This window comes from Macaca nemestrina, chromosome 4 (assembly GCF_043159975.1).
Source record: "Macaca nemestrina isolate mMacNem1 chromosome 4, mMacNem.hap1, whole genome shotgun sequence".
Classification (NCBI taxonomy): domain Eukaryota; kingdom Metazoa; phylum Chordata; class Mammalia; order Primates; family Cercopithecidae; genus Macaca; species Macaca nemestrina.
The window spans coordinates 48,301,318-48,317,935 of NC_092128.1; the positions used below are offsets into that span (position 1 = coordinate 48,301,318).

The following is a 16,618-nucleotide window of genomic DNA, read 5'->3' on the forward strand; positions in this document are numbered from 1 at the left end:
AACACAGCATGAAAAACTGTTTTAGAGAAAATTAGTTTAAAGGTCATGTGCAATGGGGAAATTTTGGACTTCAGATTTACAGGGTAAAACATTTTAACACAAATTTTGAAATTACTTTTGGGTGATCAGTTTAAATTTCATTTAATCAGTTCACTGACCATAGACCTTAGTGCCATTCATTTAATAAGCACGTGGTCTAGATACTGGAAAGACATAAATGAACACAAGAGACAGTGTCCCTGCCCTCATGATGCTTACATTCTAGTGGTTAGAAGCAGACAATAAACAAATATATAAGACATAATGCAATGTCATGGGTAAGACGTGCTATGAAGAAAAATAAAGTAGAAAAGGGCTTAGAGAGAGATAGTAAAGATCTGGGGCTGTAAGATGTTCACTGAAAACTTCCGTAACAAAAAGATGTTTGAAGAGACTCATAAATTAAGGACGACAGGGAAAGAGTCATACTAATGTCTGAGGAAGGGAGAGTTCAAACCAAAGGAATAACAAATGCAAACCTAAGATGGATATGTGAGTTCAAGGAAGTACAAGAAGCCAGCATGGTTGGGACTTTACTGAAGGAGGGAAACTGAAGTAAGATTAGATCTGAGAGGTTTTCAGAGCCTTGTGGGTCCTAGAAAGGACTTTGGATTCATTTTAGAAGGATGGTGAGCCATGGAGCAGTATGATCTGATTGGCATTTTTAAAGAATCACTCCTTCTACTGCTTGGAGAATAGACTAAAGGGGGATAATCTGACTCAAACCATTGGTCAAAGTGTTTTTCTCTTGAGAAAATAATATCTAGCTTCTTGTAGAAAGAGTTGTATCCTTGTTTATGACATGCATGATACTTTTATTTGTTATTTTAAATGACTCAGATAAAAGTAGTTATGTTATTTATAGTCACAGTCATTATGATTATATAGACAAGGCAAAAAGTAGCCTGGAAGTACTTTTTCAGAGAATTCAGCTGAATTTACAAATAAATGTTGTAAAAATTGTGATTCGGGGGCAGGGGGAGGGTGAACTTTCTACCTTGATGTCAGCGTTGATTAAAATCACAAGGCAATTGCTTGATTCTCTGGATCTCTTAGCTAGGAATGCAGTCATTTTCATAACGTTGACCCAAATGGGTATGCTTATCTATAACATCCAACAGTAAAAATAAGCTGATTCTACTAATACTTAGACCCATTAGTTCCACCGAAATACTGTTTTTAGTTAATTGCTTTTTCTTATTAATTTGTTATGACTCAAATAGAAGCATTGTTTTAGAAAAGCATGAAATGAACGCAAAGCACTAGACTCCAGCAAGTCAATGTGAGGCGGCCACAATGGAAATTGTTAAGGCATCAGTGTTTTTATTGGGACACTTGTATTTCTGTTTCATGGATCTTCTCTGCCCAGTCAGAAATGAAGTCCAGCATCATTTTTCTTCTCTCTTGGTGAAATACCACTTTATAGATTTTGGAATCTCGGGCTTCATGTGGTTAGCAACCTCAATGAAGTAAGGGAATGGACTCTTTTTAGTCCCTAGTGAAGAAGATGACCATATAACTTATCATCTAAACTAGGACACTTTGAGAGTGAAAAAAGATGAATTCATTATTACATGAGGGACTTAACGTAAACTGGGACTGCCAAGACAAACTGAGACAAATGGTTACCCTGCTAAAGAAATGCAATCTGCTGCCGGGCGCGGTGGCTCACGCCTGTAATCCCAGCACTTTGGGAGGCCGAGACGGGCGGATCACAAGGTCAGGAGATCGAGACCATCCTGGCTAACACGGTGAAACCCCGTCTCTACTAAAAGTACAAAAAAAACTAGCCGGGCGAGGTGGCGGGCGCCTGTAGTCCCAGCTACTCGGGAGGCTGAGGTTGGAGAATGGCGTAAACCCAGGAGGCGGAGCTTGTAGTGAGCCGAGTTCGCGCCACTGCACCCCAGCCTGGGTGACAGAGCAAAGACTCCGTCTCAAAAAAAAAAAAAAAAGAAAAAAAGAAAAAAAAAAAAATAAATGTAATCTGCTTTATAAATCACTTCACATAATTGGATTTTGTTTAGTTCATGGGCCTGACTGTTTAGGAAAATTCCAAGAAGTGTTCATAGAAAACAGAATCACTTCTCGGCTCCAGGGAGAAATCAGGCAGGGCAGGATCAATGCTGTTGTCAAGAAGTGTGTCCTGCTCGTGACGCAGTCATTTTGTGCTGGTGAGTCCGGCACAAGGCTTTCTTTAGTATTGATATTGCAGAGTAATCTGAGATAGAGAATCAGGAGTCTTCTCTCACTGCAAAATATTTAAATGATAATTTGTCTTTGAGTCTAAAGACTGTATTGTAAAATGTCAAAACACCCTAATTTATTGAAAACAACTTTCTGGTATTAGCAAAAAAAATCCATTTGTCACTAGAAATTAAACATTTCAAAGCCTGTTGATTTTAAATGTACTATTGAAGATGTGGAAATCAATATTAGCCTATCATAGCTGGCTGAATCATATTGGGTTCTAGCAAACGATGAATCTTTATAAGAAGAAAAACAGAACTAAATTGAGTTTACCCCAGTAAAACTACAAATGATGCTTGTTTAATAACTTCTTTTTTTTAATGATTGGTGCAGTAGCTCTGAATAATAGAAGCCAATGTATCCGCATGGCTCTCTTCTTGAAGATCATGCAGTCATTTATGTCATTTTTGGTAGATTAATAATTAGAGATGGTTTCTGTCCTGAAAGGAGGGAGATATGAAAAGAAACTCATGTCCAGGACCCTGTTAAAGATTTGGTGAGTAAAATGTTTTAGAGCATGGAAGCTAAGAGTTTGATTTTATAGTTCTCAAGTGGGAGCCGAGTAGGCAGTTCTTTTGAGGACAGAGGATATTTGTACACTGTTTCTTAGTTGTTGGTAGCTTCAGCCCAAGGTGTTCAGAAATCTTTGAAGCCCTATAGCATGGTTTAATTTGAACACTGAATTTTCCCAAATCAAAATAGCATTGCATACCTGTCTTTAATGCTTAGGGTCTGACCAATGCTGCCATTTAATAGACAAGGGATTGAGCAGTACAGTTAAATGTCTTAGGCTCTGTCCAAGGGTTTAGTTGCCACCAAATAAGAGGCATTTGTGAAAAATCATCAGTATCCCTCTGATGTTACCCCTAGAAATTATTAGTATATTGTGGATATTCTTACCTTTTTCTTGTTAAAGAATTATAATTTTTCCTCACTGAAGAATCATAGATTGGTAGACAACCTATACCTTTATAGAAATATTTCTTTCTTTTCTAAAGTTGTAGGTGGATTATTTTTCATACTATTGCTGTATCAGTGAATAAAAATGGAATCGTTAATAAAAACTGTATGTCTTAGCAATAGGTATTTGTTTCTAATCACCAGAGAGATAGTCAACTTAAGTTTATATATAGACTCTTTACATATATTTAAGCTTATGTATAGAATTTTGATTTTATATCAAGATTAATAAATGTGAAAAATGTTGATTTAAAAAAATACATATTATTTGTGTAATCAGTTTAGCAGTATAGGGAGGTTTCTGGAGGCGATACATCATAGGGCATATGCTTTCATGTGTGACAGCTGCAGAAGGTTATTAGGCCACTTAGATTGAATTGCTTTTTCCAATAATGGTAACACCTATTTTGTGATACTCTCCCCACCCCTGTCAGTGATTTCCTTAAATGGTTTTATTTTCTACCTTAGTCCACCTATCTCTCGTGAATAGAGTTCATCTTTAGATATGAAAATCTTGCATATTTATTCATTTGTGCCTAGTTATTTACTTGGTATGATGTAGAAGCCGTGAGCACAAACTATGAACTCAAACTGCCTTGGTTCAGATCGCAGCTTTGCCACTTTGGCAAATTACTTAACTCTGTAAATGAAATCTTTCTCATTGATAAAATGGAAATTGTAATAGTGTATACTCCATAGTGCTTTCTTGAGAATTATATGAAGTAATGGATATAATTTGGTTTAGCACAGTGCCTGGCTCTTAAATGTGTTCAGTAAATATCAGATAGCAGTAGTTGTTGTGATTTAATCATGATTTATTGAATGCCTTGAATATTTCCTGTGTGTTAAACACTGTTCCTATCTCTGGGATTATAAATTTTAAAAGCCAAAGATTCTTGCCCTTTTAAAGTTTATAGTCTGGTGGAAAGAGAACAAAGGCAACAAAAGAAATGGAATATAACAAGAGAATTGCCACTATGAAGATGCGCTAAAACCCCTGGAGCTTAGCAGGAACATCTGGTGGGCCTGAGTGGCCCGGCTGTGTTGGAGACAAATTTTGGGTTGAAGTTTGAGATGAGAAGGAGATCTGTAGCCTCCTTCTTAGTTGCAAAAATAATGTGTGCTTAGTATGGAAAATTCAAATAATACTGGAGCATAAAATGTAAAAAGAAAAGGTTCTCATTTCTCTCCCTCTAATCACACCCCCAGACATATGTCTGGTGTGTATTCTCCTAATCTATGTCATATTAAAAAGATTAGACAAACAACACCATCAAAAAGTGGGCAAAGGATGTGAACAGACACTTCTCAAAAGAAGACATTTATGCAGCCAACAAACATATGAAAAAAGTTCATCATCACTAGTCATCAGAGAAATGCAAATCAAAATCACAATGAGATACCATCTCACGCCAGTTAGAATGGCAGTCATTAAAAAGTCAGGAAACAACAGATGCTGGAGAGGATGTGGAGAAATAGGAACACTTTTACACTGTTGATGGGAGTGTAAATTAGTTCAACCATTATGGTAGACAGTGTGGCGATTCCTCAAGGATCTGGAACCAGAATACCATTTGATGCAGCAATCCCATTACTGGATATATATCCAAAGGATTATAAATCATTCTACTATAAAGACACATGCACGTGTATGTTTATTGTGACACTATTTACAATAGCAAAGACTTGGAACCAACCCAAATGCCCATCAATGACAGAGTGGTTAAAGAAAATGTGGCACATATACACCATGGAATACTATGGAGCCATAAAAAAAGATGAGTTCATGTCCTTTGCAGGGACATGGATGAAGCTGGAAACCATCATTCTCAGCAAACTAACACAAGAACAGAAAACCAAACACCGCATGTTCTCACTCATAAGTGGGAGCTGAACAATGAGAACACGTGGATATAGGGGAGGGGAACATCACACACTGGGGCCTGTCGGAGGGTGGGGGACTAGGAGAGGGACTAGCACTAGGAGAAATACCTAATTTAGGTGATGGGCTGATGGGTGCAGCAAACCACCATGGTATGTGTATACCTATGTAACAAAACTGCATGTTCAGCACATGTACCCCAGAACTTAATGTGTATTAAAAAAGATTAGAAAAATGTTTATTTTATACCAGATTTTATCTTGAATATTCCAAAATAAAAATATGCACTTGAAATATATCTCTAAGGAATCAGATGTGTATCTGTGGGGAGTTCCCCATACATGTTATACTAGCATACCTTTGCTAGGTAGGTATTGGAAGACATGACAATTCCAGAATTGCCTACTTAGTAAGTCTCGGAATCGTCCTAGCAGTGGCATACACCAGGATATCATGACTATATTATTGGGTAGCAATGATATTTGATCTAGACAAATGTACAGAAAAGTAAGGGAAAGAGAAGGAATATTGAATAATGTCCTCATTATTCAATGTTTTTTATATTAGACTCACTATACCTAAAATGAAATATTAGAACCATCATGTCCTCTCTAGGTAGTCCATGGGCTAAAATAACTGAGATACTTAAGATGGGAAACACATTGGCTTAGCTTCATTAGGAAGAATCTCTTCACACAGGGCCTAGCCGGATGATCTGATCTGACTGTATCCTCATCCACACCTCCATGCCTCTATCTGAAGATGGTAATCAGTTTGTAACTTGTGATACTTTTCACAAAACTTCTTTCCCACTTCTTGGACTAGCTTTGGAACATTACTCCTTAGTTCTACCAGGAGCCTCAGCTTTTCCCCCAATACAGATGGACATCATGAAGTTCTCCTTTGGAGTCTGGTGTTTCCTAGCAGGAAGCACATGCCACTTGAAGCTGGTTAGTTCGTTTGTATATTAATCCACTTAGGCCTAGTGTTCCATTACTGGAATGCTAAACATGTGGGAGTTTTTTATGTTCTACTACTGAAGATTATTGCTAAGGTCTGATTTTTCACTCATGCAAAAATTCAAAATCGCAAACTCTAGCATAAATGGGTTAATTAGCCTTCTTTACTGCTGACTCAATTACATTTCTTAGTAATATAACTTTAAGGTATGAACTCCAAGTAAAGATGTAGAGAAATAGTAACTTTTGTACCTTCTTTTGAACTAAATATTAATTTATGTTGTTTTCTCTGTCAATGGTAATGTAAGTCTATCAAATATTTGGAAGGGACATATAAGTATAATTATCTCAGTAGGAAGCTTAAAAATTGTCTTTTAAAATAACCCCTGTTTTCAGCTGAGCTTCAGAAGCATGTCAGAAGGAGTCTAGAATATTTCAGCCGGAACAATTACTTTATATTAAGAAGCAGCTCATCTATTTTTGTGCAATTTCAGTTAACCTTGTTTAACTTAACGTTGACCAGGGTTTCTCTTTTAAGATGTTGGGAGGAAGAATTTTATGTAGGAACAGATGTGTTCAAGTTATTGATTTAATTAGTTATGGATGCTTTTACGTTTTTATTTAAAAAGTGTATGAAAGATTTTTTAGGTGTTTATGTACAATGAAGAGTAGCATGATATAGTAGATGGTATTATTACACTTGGATTAAGAAAATAGAAAGTTCAGTCCCAGCTCTGTTCCATACAAAGCTGTGTAACCTTGGCAAAGTTACTGATTTCTGAATTTGATGTGTTTGTATCTATTTTCTGGATTATTTTCAAGACCAACTAAGATTAAATATAAATACACACACACACACACACACACACACACACACGCCATATATACATGCAGCAATACTTTGTGAGCTTTAACACATGATTGACATTTAATTTATTATTGACTCATTTTCTGTTTGGCTTCTTCAGAGCTTCACAGAATGCCTTGCCCATTTTAGATTATCAAATTTTTGTTATGATTGTTGAAATAATATGAATGTTCTCCTAGGTTAATGAATAGCTCTGTATTTTGTAAATTGTAAAGTTGGAAGAAACAAACAAATTAAAAGTTTTTTAATTTAAATTTTTATTTTATTGTGATGTCAACACTTTATATGAGATCTACCCTCTTAAAAGACTTTTAAATGTGCAATACAGTATTGTTTACCATAGGCTCAATGTTGTACAGAGATCTCTAGAACTTATTCATCTTGCTTAACCTAATTTTATACTCGTTGATTACCAACTCCCCATCACCACCTCCCCCAGCTCCTGGTAACCCCCTTCTACTCTCTGTTTCTATGAGTTTGAGTGTTTTAGATACTTCATGTAAGTGGGATCATGTAGTGTTTGTCCCTCTGTAACTGGCTTAACTCACTTAGCATAATACTCTCAAGGTTCATTCATGTTGTTGCATGTGGCAGGATTCCCTTCTTTTAATACTTGAAAAATATTTCAAGTTCAAATATATATATTTATATATATTTATAAATTTATAAATTAAATTATATGTATTTATATATTTATAAATTATATGTATTTATATATATATTTGGCATATATATACATGAACTTTGTGCATATATATATATGCCACATTTTTCATATCCATTCATTTGTCTATGGAAATGGTTAAAAATGCATCAAACTCATAGAACTCAACAAATTTGTAAGGAACAGAGCTGGGACTGCACTTCCTGTCATACTACTCCAAGTGTCACACACCATTACTATATCATTCTACCCCTCATTGTCAGTAGGTTGATTCTATATCTTGGCTATTGTGAGCAATGTTGCAAAGAACATGGGAAGGCTAATATCTCTTTGATATTCTCATTTTAATTTTTTTAGATATATATCCAAAAGTAGAATTGCTGGATCATATATGTTAGTTCTGTTTTTAATTTTTTGAGGACGCTCCATACTGTTTTCCATAGAAGCTGAACCACTTTGCATTCTAACCAACAGTGTATCCTGAATAACCCAAACAACAGTGTATCCTGTTCTTCTTGACAAAGAATAACAAAATTGGAGGCATCAGGTTTTCTGAGTTCAAAATATGTTACAGAGCTACAGTAATTACAACAATGTGGTACTGGCATAGAGACATACCTACAGACCAATGAAACAGAATAGAGACACTGACAGAAACCCATGCATGTACAGTCAATTGATCTTTGACAAGGATGCCAAGAATACACAGTGGGGAAAAGTCAGCCTGTTTAACAAATGATGTTGAAAAAAACTGGATATCCAGATGCAGAAGAATGAAATTTTACTTTTATCTTACACCACACAAAAAATCAACTCAAAGTGGTTTAGATTAAAAAGTAAGACCTGAAAATGTGCAACATCTGGAAAAGAACATAGTGGAATAGCTTCATGACAGTGGTTTTTGCAATGATTTCATGCAACATGCAACATAAGCCAAAGTATATGAAAACACATTTTTCCCTCGTTATTCAGGGGATTTTAAAATTTTTATTTTAGATTCATAGGGTATATGTGTTGTTTCTTACATGAGTATATTGTGTAATGGTGGGTGTTGGACTTCTAGTGCAAATACTTTTAAAACTTTCCATGGAAGTACTCAAATGCTGTCTACTGTATCTTTCTAATTTTAACCTGCTTCTTCCTGCATATTGTGACCTGTTGGCAAGAAATTGCACTTACTGTTTTTCTAATTTTTTTTTTTTCTTGTCTGTGTAGCAGAGATCAACATACTTTTTCTTTAAAAAGACAGACAGTATATAGGCTTAGTTTTGCAGGCCATACTGTCTGAGAAATTTATTCAACTCTGATATTGTAGCATGAAAACAACCATAGGCAACACATAAAATAAATAAATTCCCAATAAAACTTTATGTACAAAAATAGATGTTGGACTAGATTTGGTCCATAGGCTGTAGCTTGCTGACCTGTGGGCTATATTATCTACTTTCATTTCCTTAACTTGGAAATCAGTAGAAAATACAAAACTTATTTTTAGTCTTGGCCAATAGTTTAAATAGAAGAGAAGAATTAGCCGAAAAGCCATGGATTTGTTAGTTATATAGTGGTCGAGGCAGAGAGCAACAAAAGAGAAAATATTGAGTTGTTACTTTAAGTGAGATTTTCCTGAGTTGCTAGAAAGCACATGGGTACACCTAGACAATGAAGATATATGTCTTGAGTTGGATGGATATATTAGGGTTCTTCAGAGAGACAAAACTAATACATATATATGATGTATTGATATATGAGAGGGCATTTATTAGGGGAATTGGCTCATGTGATCATGGAGACAGAACTGCCATAACAGGCCACCTGCAAACTGGAGACCATGAAGTGCCCATAGCATGGCTCAGTCTAAGCCCAAATGCCTCAAAACAAGGGAAGCCAATGGTGTAACTCTCAATCCGAGGGCAGAGGCCTGAGAACCTGGTGGGGGCGGAGGAGCAGTGGTGTAAGTTGTGGGGTACAAACGCCAAAGAGCCTGGAGTTCTGTTGTTTAAGGACCGGAGAAGAGTATATCCTAGCTCTAGGAGAGAGAGGAGATTGCATTTGTGTTATATCCAAGCTGATTGGATGATGCCCGCCCATGTTGAGGGTGGATTCACCCCACTTAGTTCACTGACTCAAAGCCAATCTCTTTTGGAAACACCCTCAGAGACACACTCAGAAATAACCATTTACCAGTTCTCTAAGCAATTTTTAATCCAGTTAAATTGGCACCTAAAATTAATATCACAACGGGGAAGAGCTATTATACTACAAGAACACTGTGTACCTTAACTGGAGAGCAGTGACAAAGCTTGCAAAAAAAGAATACTAAATTTCATTGCCCAAACAGTTTCTTCTTAACACAAAAGGAATAGCGGCAGTTGAGAAAATTCTGTGTCTGAATACTATTCCATGTTATTTATAGCTTCTTTTTTAAGCCCAGCCCAACTCTATCTTTCGGTGGCTATTTTAGCTTACTCTGACTGTGCTGGACCAAACCAATAGTAGAAAATGGAGCTAATAACTTTGAAAAAAGCAATTTAGTTCCTCAATTCATTCATTGTTATAGAAAATATTCAAATATTATCTAACACATTGTGAGTGATACCTAGGTATGTAATAGTGTCTTAGGAACGAGCAGTAATTATTTCCATATTTAAATGTTGATGTGAAACTAAAATCTGCTGTTTTATAGAGTTGGAAAATGTTTATTGAAAGAAATATTAATGGTAAATTGCTATTTTTTTAGAAGTGTCTCTAGTTTTCTTCTGCAAAGTAATCTTGCATGAGAGTCTGAATGGTTCTCCTCAGCAGAACTAATCAGATTTTGAAATTGATCATCCTCCTGGTTGGGATTCAAATGAGAATTTGAGTGAAAATGATTACATATTTTTCCTTATTGGGGGCTGACTGTTGTTGATATTTTCTTTCAGAAGAGTAAATTGTGCAGTGAAACCAGTGTATTTGGGGTATGGAGAGCAGCAAGTCATCAACTTTGAGCTCTGCAACTGGACACCTGGGAATCAAAGAGATTTTCTACTTTGTTTATTACACAAATAAATTATATGCCCTGACCACTATGCGATACCTGATTTTAATATGCAGCCAGGAGCAGACAGTGAAAACTGCTGCATCCCACGCTGCTTCAGCTCTAGGTGTACTGATACTTCCAAAGAATTTTTCTGGAGCCTAGATTTCAATTTTACATACATCAAAAAGTAAACGACTATTTAATCTTTTACTGTAACATGAAGAGGAGCAAGTAATACATACTGGAATGGAGTTTAGTAGGATGGAAACCCAAAATGGAAAGATTTTCTATTTGAGATGAAAGTATAATAAGCTGTAAGCTTTACAAAAGCCTGGAATATGCTTTTGAGGAGACGAATGAACAGATTAGAATTTGGTTTATGTATGGGAAAGTAAGGTGACCTTTAATGGATTTCTGGGGCCGTCTTTGGAGGATTATGTAAATGAAGCCTGAATTCTAAATCTAATACAGGTATCATTAAAATCAAGAGAATGTTTACTGCATGAGGGAAATTGAAATAACTCCTAGCTTTATAATGTTCCTGAGCCCCAGTATTCTCACATGACTTTCAAAAAAATAATGCTTATTTTTTATTAAAACCTACAACATCCTTAGCAATAAAGTGGAAGGAAATCAAGGAGGTTATGATAATGAAACTTCCCCAGCAATGTATGAAAATTTCACTGTAGAGTAAGCTACTAATGAGTATTCAAATCATTTTAATCTTTGCTAATATGAAAGGTGAAAGAAATTCTTGTTGTTTTAATTTGTATTATTTTCATTGCTAATAAGAATGAATATTTTATGCATTTATCATTCCTTTTGTTTCCTTTTGTAAAATCTATTCCACAATTGTCCGTTTTAAAAACTGGTATTAAATGTTTTCTTAACAGTTTTAATATGCTAATGCCTTGTCATATTTAGATCAAATATATCTTCAGTTTGTGATTTGCCTTTTAGTTCTATTCATTCTCATAGATTATTGCAAAGGTAAAATAATTTTTTAAGTCATATGATCTTACTTTTGGTGGTTTTAGATCCATGAAATAGAACTCTAGAAATGGAAACATCTGGCATAACTTTGATACATTTACCTATTGGTTTTGTAGTTATTAGTGAGTTAATATTAATCTATTGGGTTTTACACATATAGAGACATGGGAGTTTACTGTAAATTTTACAATATGTTTGTCTCCATGTTTTAAATTGATGATATCTAGAAATACTTTTTGTAGAAGACCATATATATGCCTATGTACATTCCATAGGCAACGTAACTACCACATGAAGCGTGGCATTGTTGTAATAGATTGTTTCTCTAAGTGTGATCAGAAGCATCAGAGTCAGCAGGGAACTTGTTAGAAATGTGTTTAATAAATTATTGATTCTCACTCCCTCCACTTTGAATTGGAAACTTTGGGGATGGGGTCCAGAAATCTAGGTTTGACAAGCACTCCAGGTGATTCTGATGCACGCTGAAATTTGAGAACCTGTTTTGGTATTTGGTCTCTCACCAATTAACTGCTTGAATTTGAGGTGAGTGGTTTAATTTGTTTACATTTTGGTTTAATCAGATATAAAATGATGCTATCTTCCCACAGGATAGATTGGAACATTCTGGATCACAGATCTCAAAGTCTTCTTCAAGTGAGCTGCCACTGTCTCCATGCTTAAGCTTAAATTCCCAGTGTTTGGATTTTGGTTGGGATGTTTGGTGGGAAAACAGACTGCGGGGTCAGGTCCTCCTGTTCCCTTTGTGTACTTTAATGTAAAAGGTCTAATTCTGCTCACAACCTCCACCCTAATTGTTTCTGTAGGAGTTCACTTCCACTTTTTTCTCAATCTCTGACCTCTCCATGATTACAAGCCTTTAGAAAAATGGAAAGCGGCTGACAATAATCTGAGGACCTTTGCACTAAATGATTTCCATGTCTTCCAGCTCCTAAATTCTATAATAATTAGTTTTTTTTCTGTAGAAAAAGTGGAAGCCGTCAGTACATACATTTTTGTAGAAGGAAGACTTCTCCCACTCCGGGGTACGGGGTGGGTCCCATAGCTGAGTCGTGCTCAGTGGCGGATACTTTACTGTGAGGCATCTTAACCACTGGCCTTTGAGGTCTCCCAAAAAGGGAAAGTGCAAGAAGCAAGTGAGGTGGGTATTTTCCTTCACAGTGCCCAGGAAGATGGGTTACCAGGCCTTCATTATTTCCTCCCCAGATTACTGTGGCTGCATCCTAACTGGTTTCCCTTTCTTACCCATGCCAGTCCATTCTTCACACTTCCAGAAGAATGCTTTTAGAAAGATGTTAATCTCATTATGCATTCCTGCTTTTTAACAAATGTTAATCTCATTATGCCTTCCATAAACAGGAGCCCTGCAGATGTGGCCCCTGGTGAGCCTCTGAGTATCCCTCCAGCCACATTGTCCCCACTGTCTCTGGCCATACCTATAGTTTGCATTTTCTTGGCAGCTATGTAACGTTTTGCATGCCATTGCCTTTGTGGAAAGCACCTTCCTTTTGTCTTGTTGCCTTTGTTTTGTTTTGTTTTTGCCTGGCGAATTCCTACTCAGCATTTTCATTTCTAGTAATTTATCAGGTAGATATGTTTTCACATGATTGCAAAGGAATGTGTATAAGGGAGTTAAGTATAAATTAACATTGTTTATAATAGCAAAAGACAGAAAACATTCTAAATGTATGTTAATGCAGTTAAGGACATTGTAGCACATTCATAAGATAGAATTTCTCTAGGACAATTAAGAAGAAAAGGATCTATATGTACACACATACATATACACACACACAAACACACATACACTTGTATATGAGTAAACTGTCTCTGGAATTAGTTAACATAAAGTGTCAGATTTGGACTGCCACATCCATCCCAATCATTTTTCTAAGAGTCTACCTCCACTTTCTTTGTAATCTAAACTAGTAACTAACTAGTAGTTAGTAGTAAATGAGTAACTTTTCCTTTAGAGAAGGAACTGGAGGGTCACGAAAGTGAAGATTTTTCAATGTATACTCTTTAATCCTCAGGACCCTACCTACATTCTCATTCTCTCTCTCTCTCTCTCTCTCTCACACACACACACACACACACACACACACACACACACACACACACACTATGTGCTTGAGCTATAGTATTACAGATTTAAAAATACTTTCATATCTTATCTTCTTATGTTCATGTTGTATCCTGAATGTGGCAGATCCTTCTCCATCCCCATCCATCTAACAACATCCTGTATCCTTACCCTGATAAGAATGATTGTCCTCTTCTCTGATTCCGTAATACTTTATTGATCTGACAGACGTGAAATACATGTGATTATATTAGAGCCAGTAGTACATTTTCTCTATTTGTGAGCTCCCTGAGGTCAGGAGCAATGACTTATTTTTGGAGCCCAGAACAATCCTGCCTTATGAAATCTAGCTTATCAAGGGTGTGCTCACTAAGTATTTGTCACATTTAATGACTGCAGAAAGCTCTGCAATATTTATAAAACTTCAATCCTGAGTATCACTCTGTGAAATGATTCTATTTATTTTGGAAATATTTCAACTTAGTCCAATTAGTAGCAATCCCAACTCCTTATCTTTAAAAATGTAAACTCTCTAATTTGCTGAACATTAGTTTTTCATGTTGCTGAAGGTTAAGGAAAGCAAGTGGTAAAGAACATGAGTCTCAGCCATCTGTTTTCATTTTTATCTCTCCAGCAGCATAAATGCTGCAGGGATTGTCCCTGCATAGCAAAGGGGATGAGGATATGCTTGTTTATTATTGAAAAGGCTTAAATGGGCCCCATGTCAGTCAGCTTAGACTAACTTCTTCTGTGGTAACACCCTACCCCCACATCTGAATAGCCTGCAGTTAATAGAGGCTTGTTTCTTGCTCCATTATTTGATCCCCCTGGGTTGCATGAGGCTCTGCTCCGTGTTTTTTTCCTGTAGGGAATAAGGCTATCAAGGTATTAATAGTCTCAGGGGAGATGGAGAACAAAAGCATGGTGGAATAAGGGATGGATCTTAAGACTTCTACTTAAAAGTGGCATGTATTATTTCCACATACATGTCATTGGCCAAAAGAAGCTGCCACATAGCCAAGTCGAAATCAACAGGGTGGGCATGTACTCACCTATCCGTCTGCCAGGGATGGGAAACAAATATTTTGAACAAGAATACACTCTACCAAAGTCTTTTTTAGAGTTCTCTTAAAAATAAATTGGTTTTGCACTTGCATTAGTGTGCATATTCAACACACATCAAATGAGCATGTACCACAAACAGAGCACAGTAGGGAATGTGAGGCTAAGTCAGACACTCTCTTTTCAAGGAGCTGACTGTCAAAAGGGCCTAAAAATACCTGTGATACTTTCCTGCACAGTAGTCATGTCAGTATTGCTGGAGAAAGCTGGAGTTGGGATAGCGTGAAACTGTATGCCTTAGCTAGTTATCCCTGAACTAAATTTCTACTAGTGTTACTTTTTAGTCTCATAAGTAAAGGTATGCTGTTCAGGGATTCATCACATTTATCTGTCCTTTAATTGCTGTCATCCTTTCAGAAATTGTGTGGTCAATATATGTCATTATTTTAAAATTATTTGCATGTTTGATAATAAAGTATTACAGTGACTTTACAAGTCACTGATCAAAATAGCTGGCATTGCCTTATTCATCATATTCCTTGGGCGCTGGATATCCATAGTAGTATATGGAAAAGTCTTACAAAAACCATTAAGTACAGTATTTTTATAGTATTTTATAGCCTTCTTTCTACTTAATTTTCTATTTACTCATTTGTTGTTTTCTGTATCGGACATTTTATTTTTGAAGAAGAAAAATCTGCTCATGCCACAGGTTGGTTTTGGATTTCTTGGTGGCCTGGGAGACAATTTTCAGTCTACCCACTGATACATGGTACTGATGAGCTAAGCTGCCAATGTTTGTCTGTTGGAAGATTATTCATTCCTCACCCCTTGCCTTTGAAATATATATTCAGAAGGATCATATTTTGAGAAAGGATTAAGTATTTCAAGGGAGAAAACTCATTCTGCTGTTTCTAAAGCGTACACAGCTGTTAAACTTTAATTAAACAGGTTTTTAGGAAAGGGGACTGGAGACCAAGTTCGTAAAACTAGACAGATATGCTTTGTAAATGAAGAAGAAAGCTAATTAAGCCAAGCATAGCAGCCTAATATTAATTTTTAAAACACTTCCAGTGTATTTGTTGTAAATCTTGACACTGCTACTGCGTATTTCCTATTGAGTTATTCTTCAATTTAAGTTCAGTGTTTGGTTGTCAAAGATTCCTAGTCAGTTGGAAAATTATAAAATCTTCCCACATTATGTTAATATTTATTGCAAGAAACTTAACTCTTGAATGAAATGTAATGAATTGATGAAAATAAGTGGTGAGCTTATACTTTGGAAGTAGAATTTATTAAGTAAGGCACCAAATAACCTAGAGCAACCAGTCAATTAACAAATTGTTTTATTACCAACAGATTCTGTACACTAAAACAAAACTGACAAAACAGATATAATATTCACTTGTGTTTTTAAAGCTTATTTTTCAGTCCTTTAACTAGGGTATGATTTTTTTTTTTTTAATGTACTAAAGGATAGCTGTTTCATTTTAACAAAAATTGAGCTCCACAGTACACCCATAATTCTGGGGAGCAAGAACAAAAAAGCCTAATGAATTAGAATTTGTTACCACGCTGTCACAAGCTAAGAAACTTGCAGATGAACTCAGTTATTGAATTGAGTTCATGATTTTCATTTGTGTTCTTTTGTGCATGGACTCTGTGAAGGAACATTACTTAATATTAGATTTCACCTTCTCAATAGGGAAGATATACAGGAAAAACTTGAAAAGCATAAAGGTATTTCAATTAAGTCTGCTGAGAATGAATGCAGTAAATAAAACCAAATTGTGATTTATTTATATTACTCACAAGTTTAAACCC

The 16,618-nt window shown here is 35.9% G+C and overlaps 1 protein-coding gene across 13 annotated transcripts in view; it reads left to right on the forward strand.

Annotated features, from left to right (window-relative positions):
* The window catches only part of LOC105475279 (inner mitochondrial membrane peptidase subunit 2), an 886,283-nt gene that overhangs the window by 595,425 nt on the left and 274,240 nt on the right, over positions 1-16,618 (forward strand). The window contains exon 6 of one of the 13 annotated variants that reach the window (XM_011730380.3): positions 10,541-10,681. The exons of the other annotated variants lie outside the window; for them this stretch is intronic. Coding sequence (XP_011728682.1) covers positions 10,541-10,667 — 127 coding nt within the window. The 3' untranslated portion in view covers positions 10,668-10,681. Of the gene's footprint in view, positions 1-10,540; positions 10,682-16,618 lie in introns of those variants that run through there. 13 annotated transcript variants of the gene reach the window in all.